General features: G+C 57.1%; 1 protein-coding gene across 1 annotated transcript in view; it reads right to left on the bottom strand.

Moving 5' to 3' along the window:
- Positions 1 to 35: 35 nt before the first annotated feature.
- Positions 36 to 9,010, bottom strand: part of RPS6KL1 (ribosomal protein S6 kinase like 1) — a 17,066-nt gene continuing 8,091 nt past the window's right edge. Inside the window, exons 2-10 of the mRNA XM_009646597.2 lie at positions 8,138 to 8,262; positions 6,772 to 6,864; positions 5,668 to 5,715; positions 4,753 to 4,885; positions 2,574 to 3,431; positions 1,651 to 1,740; positions 1,427 to 1,509; positions 1,114 to 1,209; positions 36 to 1,002 (exon numbers count right to left, since the gene is read on the bottom strand). Of these exons, the coding sequence (XP_009644892.1) occupies positions 892 to 1,002; positions 1,114 to 1,209; positions 1,427 to 1,509; positions 1,651 to 1,740; positions 2,574 to 3,431; positions 4,753 to 4,885; positions 5,668 to 5,715; positions 6,772 to 6,864; positions 8,138 to 8,262 (1,637 nt within the window). The 3' untranslated portion in view covers positions 36 to 891. The remainder of the gene's footprint in view (positions 1,003 to 1,113; positions 1,210 to 1,426; positions 1,510 to 1,650; positions 1,741 to 2,573; positions 3,432 to 4,752; positions 4,886 to 5,667; positions 5,716 to 6,771; positions 6,865 to 8,137; positions 8,263 to 9,010) is intronic.

Here is a 9,010-nt window from a genome sequence, read left to right as displayed (position 1 = left end):
AAAACAAGCGGGGCCGGGGGGGCTCCCCCCCAGCCAGCAGGACGGACAGGCTGGAGCCAGAACGGGCAATGGCTACAACAGTCAAGGCTGGAAGAAAAGGCAGGCACTCTGTGCATTTTCCTAACTCTGAGCTGCAGCCGCATGGCTGTGTGGGGCAGGGGCACAGGGGGACCAGGAACTCAGTGCCACCTTCTGGGTTTTGGCTGCAGGGTGCTGATAGCCAGTGGGTGACGCCAACCCATGGCTCCCATGCAGGTTTGAGACAGATTTGGGTCCTGCCCTGCTCGCTCAGCCCAGGTCTCCCCGGCCCAGCTCAGAAACAAAAGGACACTTCTGCAAGTGATAAAAGAGTGGTTTATTCTCAGCAGGCTGGGGGAAGAAGAGCAGAGGGCTCCCTCCCATCTCGCCCTCACAGCAGGCATTACCCACACACACACATGCAGCCAGGGATGGGCCCAAACCCCAGGCTCGGGCACCAGCCAGCAGGGCCTGGAGGAGATGAACTTGGAAGCCACAAAATAACAGGGCAGGGGGTCACCGTGGTAGCAGCAGGTAGGAGTCCTAGGTCGCAGTGCTAAGCTGAGCAAAGGATGCCCTGGAAGGTGAGCCCTCTCCCCAGGGGTGGGCACCTTGGGCTTCCTTTGTCACCAGGGAGAACCTAGAGGAGAAGACAGCCTGGCCCAGACCACAGCCTCCTCTCTCAGGGACGCCAACAAACACAAGCAGAGACAGAAGAACATGTAAGGCTGCAAAACCTCATGCATGCCCCACCCCAGGGCAGCCCTTGCAGGCAAACCTCCCCCAGCAGGCAGAGCTGCCACTGCTGCCTGTGGTCACAAGTGCCAGGGACAGTGGCCCCGTGGCCCAGCTCCCACGGGAAGGACAGCCTGCCTAGCCCACCAGCTTGTTCCACGGGATGGTGCTGAAGAAGGGGTGGGACTTCAGCTTCGCCATGCCACCTCCTCCAGAGCCCAAACGGCGCTTTGGATTGTACTGTAGCAGCTGCAGAGAAAGGGGATAAGACAGCAGGATGGGGAGAGGGGGACACTGGAAAAGCTACCCAGGCTGGACCCTCCAGCCCCATCCTCCCTCCCTCCCAGCCAAGCCCCTCACCTCGGTGAGCAGCGACACAGCGGCCAGGCTGAGCCCCTCTGGCAGATGCAACTGGGTGTGAGGTTGAATCCCTGAAGGGTGGTTTTGGGACAGTGGCTTAACCCCAGCTCTACACAGCAGAATTTAAAACCCGGGGCCCTGAGCACCCAGAGACCATGCACAGGCACTAGGGGTCACATGCCTGAAGTAACCTGGAACGGTGCTGAGGTGCCAGCAGGGCAAGGCACCCTCCCAGCCCAGAAGGGCAGGGAGCTCTTCTGCTATGGTGTCACCTCCGCCTTCCCGCTCCTTGCACAGCTCCTCTGCCTCTTACCGTGCCTGTCAGCAACTCGTACAAGAGAGAGCCAAAGCTCCAGCAGTCAGCTGCTTCGGTGGGCTCCGCGATCCCCCCAACTTCTGCAGAAAGAGAAAGAGGCATTAGAGCTGGAGGCAGGGAGCAGCAGTAGCTGTGCCATGCCAGACACATCTCGCTGCCTGCAGAAGCCCCCTCCCCCCGGTTGTGAGCACTGGGCCGAGGGCAGGGGACACGTCCCTTACCTGGGGCACTGTACAGCTCTTCCCGTGCCTGGCTGCAGCACTGGGGCTCCACCTCTGTCCACTGGCCAAAGAAGGTGATACGGACGTGACCTGCAGAGCAGCACCAGAGCCAAAAGCAGGGAGGTTAGGATGAATCTGGAGACTTTGGTTGGAGCACAAAGCCAAGCCATATCCCCGCAACCGGGAACAGCCAGGGGCACTGGGACCCTGCCATGCCCCGAACACAGAGGCAGGGTGCATTCCCCGGCACTGTGCATCCCCCGGCCTCCCAGTGCTTGCTCCAGGTGCCCAGGCCCGTGCAGCTGATGAGACTGGTTAGGTGGGCTCCAAGCTTGCGGACCTAAGGGCAGGCTGTCGTGAGGAAAGACGCAGTGCCGAAGGGAGGAAGGTTCGCTTTCCCCTTGCAAAGCTCTCTGCATTTTTCTTTTCTTAAGCAATTTGTAGCTCTCTGGTTTGCCCCAGGTGTTGCCAGCTGAGCAGGGATGTGCACCGGGCTTGCACTGACAGTGGTACCTATGGCTTGAAGGGATGGGCAGGCTCCAGAATACCCCAGTAAGCAGTAACTACAAGCAGGGGAAAGCTGCAATCCCACTAACCTCAGGCACAGTTCAGCTGGTCTCAGCTTCCCCGTGCTGGGATTTCCCAGGCAGCCAGCCCCAGGGTGGGAGCAGGGGGCAATGCATTCCTGTGGCTGCGGCCCCTGACTCTCCCACTGCAGAGCCAACTCTTGTAATAACTGCTTGGAAATCTCAACTGGGACTGCACTTCCAGGTTCAGAAACATCCAAACCTCCCCAGACTCCCAACCCTCCCCCAAAGCAAACTCAAGAAAGTCCGTGTCCCTGGAAATGGGGCAAACGGCAGTCTCCCAGCCCAGAGGCCAACCTCCTTCTCATCGGGGCAGCAGCCTGGAGCACTACCTACCGGCTGCATCAAGCAGCAGGTTCCTGGGGTTGAGGTCCCGGCACAGTACACCCTGTTGGTGAAGTCCCTCTAAGGCCAGGAGGATTTCCGCTGCCCACAGCTGCACCTGCTCCTCATTCACAGCCCACGCTCTCCGGCACTGTCCAGGGCGCAGCTGCTCCCTGAGCTGGCCACAGGTCAGGCTTGCTCCCCACGAGGGCTCCCGCACCACTGGGTCAGCCCCACGGGGCTTGCCAGAGCTGGTCGGGGCAACTCCTGCATGAAGCTGCCTCTGACCCAAGGAGGTCAGGAGAGGCCGAGCCCAGGGGACCTCAGACACTGGCTGAGACGGCGGCTCCCCTGCCCCTGACTGGCTCCCTCTCACAGTCTTCCATTCAGGGATGGGTGTCTGGGGAAGCCTTTCACCGGCATGTGGCCTGTGGTCTTGCTGGGAGGCTGCTCTCTCCGAAATGCAGCCTGTGCTGCTGGTTAGAGCGTCCATGGGGTAGATGACCAGGCCCTGGTTGGTAAGGTGTCCGGAGCCTTTGGCTAATGCTGCTGGAACACGGTCCATGACGCCAGACATAGCCTGGGTCACACTTAGATCCTGCCCTCCAGGTGCAGTCCTCGTGGCACCGGTGGGAACCAGGCGAAGCCGGCAGTGGTTCCCTGAGCCGGGGTCCATGGGGTCAGGGGACGGCTCCTGAGCAGGCAAGGCATTGGTGTTTCCCAGTACTCGGTGGGTCACAGAGCCTGTGGGGCCACTGCCTGTCTGAGCAGAGAAGATGGACACTTGGCTGCTGGCTTGAACGGTGTTTGAATCGGCAGAGCCCTGCTGGACACAGTACTTGGAGCGGAGGTGAGACCACAGCATCTCCCCTGGAAAGCGGAGAGAACAAGTGATGGGGCAGAAAGCATCCCTAGTTCCCCTGCTGCAGACACAGCCCGTTCAGGTGCAGGCCAAGGCCCACATGCTGGGGACCTGACCGAGCATCATTAATCTCCCCAACAAAGCTCAAGTCCATGCAGAATACTCCTCAGCCCTACACACACACCATGCTCAACACCACACCTCCCCCAGGACCTGGCACACCAAAGACTCATCCCCGCCCTCCTTTAGCAGCCCTGCTCCCCCTTCTGCACAGTCTCCTTGATCCCAGCTCTGCCACTTCCATGTCACAGGCCAGCCACATCTTCACATGTGCCCCTGGTCCCACCGCCATCCCCACTTTCCCCCCAAAACCTTTCCTTCCTGCATGATGGTGATGCTAGAGAGCTCCCACAGCATAGCACAGAGCCCGTAGGTCAGCAGTGAGTCCTGGAACCCACAGCACACTGCTGGAGCGTCCCAGCCTCACCACACATTCAGCTGATGGCTGCTTTCTACAAATTCATCCTACAGCAATGCATGAGGAGCTGAGGCTATTATCCACCACACATCAGCCTTTATTTGCCATTGCTGGACTCCAGCTGCTGCTCCCTACACATCCATGTAACCAGCAGAGAGCAAAGAAGCTCCTCGGGACAAACCTCCACCTTGTCACACCAGCATCTGGGACAAGCCCCAAGCTTGCCTCCTTGTTGTACCTGAAGCCCAATGTGTTCCCTGCCCTTTATGCCCCGATTCTGCATCTCCTCTCTTTGGTCTGATCTCAAAATCCAGTGTGGACTCTTCTTTTGTAACTAAAAAAGTTTTATAAAGGTCTTATCAAACAATTGTTTTGTTCTACAACATCCAGGTGAACTACCTCACTTGCATCTCCTTCTCCATTACTTCCTGTCACGGGCAAACAATGCCAGTAAAGTTAAGAGGTTTTTCTTTTCAAGACACTGGACCGCATCAACCTCTCTACCATGACCATTCCCTCCCATGGGACTTAGTGGTCCCTAAGGCTACTTTCCATATAACACCCCTATCCACACAAACTCTTTCTCCTTGTAGGTCTCCACAGGCCCATTTCTAGGTTACTTCCCCAGTACCAAACCTCCAGAATCCCCAATACAGCTCAGCAGCTCCTTCCAAAAAGTCTCCAAGCCCTGGTTACCCATCACCTTTCTATGAAGAAGACAGCTTGTGCTGTCACTATAAAAAAACAGTCCCAAACCAGAAGAAGAAACATATTTGAGACATTAAAGAAAGGGAGGCTGGGGATAAGAGCAGGATGCTCCACAGATGGGAGGCCATGCTGTCCCTACTCACCCTGCACGTGCTCCAGGTGGAGGAAGATAGAGTCCTCACTCACATAGTAGCACAGTAGCTTGACCATGAAGGGGACCCCATGAGGGATGATGGTCTGTCGCTCACGCGTCTCAGTGTGGGATTTGGGGAGGCTCTGAGGAGGTACAGGTAGATAGATGTTAGAGCACAGTGGTGGCTTGGACTCCCTGCAACCTAGCACGTGGCAGGGCAGGAGGCCAGCCAGAACGGTAGCGTGCTATCTATCTGCTAAGCCCCAGGGCTGCTCCCCCTGTGTCACCTGCAGCGGAGCTGCCCGTCAGCCCCCAGCACCCAGCTGTGACAAGGCAGGGCTCTGCAAAGCTCTGCCTAGGCAGAGCGCTCCCCACCTGCACTGCAGGACCCAGAGGACACTTGCTGGTCCAGAGCTGTGGCCTTCCCCCCAATCTTAAAGGCCTTTTCCAACCAAAGTGATTCTATGATTCTAACTGCCCCTATTTCTTCAGATGGAACCCGTCATCTCAGCCCTCTCTCCTCTCCCCTCCAGGACTGATGATTCTCCCGGTCATGCAGAGCCTCCTTGACCAATTATTAAAGACTTTTATTTTTAGTTCCAAGGGCACTGGAAAATGCCCTAGGACTTGTACTGACCACACCTCACCCCACCACCTATTTCAGGGGTTGACCCAGATTAATGTGGGTGCAAGGCTCAGCCTGCAGCATTAGAAGGCAGAGAAACAGATGATTGAGGAGAACCGCTTCCCTTCCAATCACAGAAAAAGTCCGAGGCAGCCAAAAGAAGCTTTGTGAACAATGAACTTCCTCTAACACTCTGTGATCTGCTGTTTTTTGGTCCCCTCACCTGCCCCAGCACCTGCTTGGACAAGGAGACTCTGGCACGGCAGGGAGAAACAGACAGGTGAAACTGAAGACACCCACCTTAAGTATAAAGGTCCCACCAGTGGCTGGGTCCTGGACGATCTGCACCTGGGAGCAGTATATACAGTACCAGTCAGAAGTGGTGACTGCTCCCACCCCAACATACAACCTACAGCAATGACCCCAGGACTCAACTCTGGAACAACAAACTCCCACCCAACCAGAGGAGTTTGGTGGTGCTCAAACCCCTACTCTTGAAAGACAAAACACAGGTTATTAGCAATGAGGTAGCCACAGAGCCAGGGGGTAGAGAGTTAAAGAAAGAGGTGACTCCCACACCATTTTTGCTTCCTTCACAATGAAGGGTTGTGACCTGCTCCTTCAGGGCTCTGTGGGGTGCACTGGGCTGCCCACCTGGACCTCGGCAGGACAGGAGGACCACATGCATCCTGACAAATGGAGATGTGTGAATGGCAGAAGAGAGCAACATGCCAGTGTGTACATGGAGACAACAAACCATCTTCACTCCAAGATCATGAACTACTACTTAGTTGATTCATCCATATAGCTTGTCTCCTGCTGAGGTCTAGATTATCCATAGGATAATCCATACAAGTCCACCATCATGGTACCTAGGCATCAAGCACGATTCCGTGCATGGGAAAGGATCGGATGCATCAACCTCCTTGTAAATATCTTGGCAGATCTTGTAAGCAAAATGGAATGGGGACATTAACAGATTTCCCAACCAATGCCTAAATGGTCTTGCATCCTCACCTGCGAATTTTCCTTGGTGGGAATGGTGTGGAGGTAACCCTCACGTTCCTTGGTGGGTGCGGTGAGGGCCAGCACCCCCACTCCAGCTGCCAGGACCCTCCAGGTTGCACTGCCCTTGGTCCAGCCCCAGCCTCACCCCCCCAGTTCCAGGTTGAGAGGTTTCAGCTGAATACGAGGAAGAACTTCTTTACTTTGAGGGGGACAGAGCACTGGAACAGGCTGCCCAGGGGGGTTGTGGAGTCTCCTTCTCTGGAGATATTCAAAACCCGCCTGGAAAATGTCCTGTGCAACATGCTCTAGGTGAACCTGCTCTAGCAGGAGGGTTGGACTAGATGATCTCCCAAGGTCCCTTCCAACCCGTGCCATTCTGTATGATTCTGTGATTACCTTATCGATCACTCCCACAACCTTACACCGTCTCAGGTTCTCCACTGCTGAGCTCAGCGTCCTGATCGGCCGGAAGCGCAGGCTGCTGTAACCCTGCAAGGTGGTGAAGAAGAGGATGAGGGACCTAGAAATGCTACTGTTCATGAAAGCGGGTGGGAGAAGTCCCCGCATTTTCCAGAGCAGGCAGCAATACTGCCAGGCTGGTCAACATCCGGAGACAATTCTCCAGTCTCTGTGGCTGACTCCTAACGATCCGAGGGCTGGAGCACCTCTCCTATGAGGACAGGCTGAGAGAGTTGGGCTTGTTCAGTCTAGAGAAAAGAAGGCTGCGGGGAGACCTGATTGCGGCCTTTCAGTACCTAAAGGGGGCCTATAGGAAAGAGGGGGAAAACCTTTTTAGTAGGGCCAGCTGCGTTAGGACAAGGGGTAATGGTTTTAAACTAAATCGGGGTAGGTTTAGGCTAGATATAAGGAAAAAATTCTTTACAATGAGGGTGGTAAACCACTGGAACAGGTTGCCCAGAGAGGTAGTGGAGGCCCCATCCCTGGAAACATTCAAGGCCAGGTTGGATGGGGCTCTGAGCAACCTGATCTAGTTGGCGGTGTCCCTGCTGACTGCAGGGGGGTTGGACTCGATGACCTCTAGTGGTCCCCTCCAACCCAAAACATTCTATGATTCTATGATTCTATGATCTGCTGGACCATTTTCTTGGCCAGCTCCTGGATTTCTGAAGATTTCAGGGAAAGCTTGCACCTGCAGCAGAGGTAAAATCACTCCAAAGTTTACACCTGGACCCGGACTGCCTCAAGACTAAGGGAATCTGTATGGAAGGTAGTTGCCATTCTCCTCTAGTCCTTCTCACCAGGCCCTGACCCTTCCCTGCCTCACTTCCCTCTCCCTTCATTAACCACCTCCCTCCCACGATACAGCAAGCAGCCATTGCCTTTGATTTCCATCCAGATGGGAACAATGACAGGGAAGGTGACATTTTTAACATCTGACAAGGTGGTTCCCTCTGGTGGCTTCAGTCCCACCAAAAATGGCCATTTTCACTATAATCGCCACAAGCAAAAACATACACACCTCGGGGGTGAGGGTCCTGGGAGTGCCCCAGGCAAGCTGGGCCCACCTCAGCTCTTTGCTCCAGGCAGGGCAAAGGGCTACCAGCTCCCGCGCAGCCACCGGCATGCTGGGACATGCTGCAGCTGACGTGTCTGCCATTTTCTCTATGCCATCTTACCATGACATCTGGCAGAGGCGGTCAGGGAGGCTCAGGGGGGCTTTTATGTGTGTCCGTCCCCCAGGTTTCCCAGTGCCACAGATCCACTGCCATCCCACTCATGCTGCCCCACGCCAGCCCCTCACCGTGCCGGTGGGGTTGCCACCCCCTGCAGCCCGCTGGAGGTGGCAGTTGAAGATCTCCTCCGCACGCCTCAGGTATTGTGTGATCTTCCGCTTCACAGCCTCCCGGCGCTCCTTGTTGGGGTCAACTGCAGGCAGCACGGAGGGCGGGTGTGAGGACACGGCCTGCTGTGCTCCCCAGAGGGATGCCCCAGTCCCCTGGCCACAGTCCCCAGAGGGATGCCCTGGCCCCCCTGCTGGTTTCCGCAGGTGGATGCTCTGGTACCCTGGCCATGCTCCCCAGATGGATGCCCCTGTCCCCTGGCCATGCTCCCCCACGGGATGCCCCGGCCCCCTCACTGTTTTCCCTGGAGGGATGCTCTGTTTCCCTGGCCATGCTTCCTGGATGGACGCCCCATTTCCCTGGCCATGCTTCTTGGAGGGATGCCCTGGCCCCCTGGCTGCACTCCCCAGAGGGACACCCTGGCCCCTTCACTGGTTTCCCCGGAGGGATGTCCTGCTCCCCTAGTTGCGCTTCCCAGAGCGATGCCCTTGCCCCCTGGTTGTGCTCCCCAGAGCCCCGATCCCCTGGCTGTTCTCCCTAGAGGGATGCCCCGGTCCCCTTGCTGGTTTCCCTAGAGGGATGCCCCGGTCCCCTTGCTGGTTTCCCTGGAGGGATGCCCCGGTCCCCCGGCCCAGCTTCTTGGAGGGATGCCCTGGTCCCTTGGTCATGTTTCTCGGAGGGATGCCCCGGCCCCCTGGCTGGTTTGCCCAGAGGGACGCCCTTGTCCCCTGGTTGCGCTCCCCAGAGCCCCGATCCCCTGGCCGTTCTCCCTGGAAGGACGCCCCAGCCCCCTCGCCCGCCGAGGCGGCCCCGCGCACCCTGCACGCCGCCGA

The sequence above is a fragment of the Egretta garzetta genome, unplaced genomic scaffold, assembly GCF_000687185.1.
Source record: "Egretta garzetta isolate BGI_Z169 unplaced genomic scaffold, ASM68718v1 scaffold79, whole genome shotgun sequence".
In the NCBI taxonomy this organism is placed as follows: domain Eukaryota; kingdom Metazoa; phylum Chordata; class Aves; order Pelecaniformes; family Ardeidae; genus Egretta; species Egretta garzetta.
The sequence above is the reverse complement of the archived record's forward strand: the minus strand, read 5'-3'. Positions and strand labels throughout refer to the sequence as shown.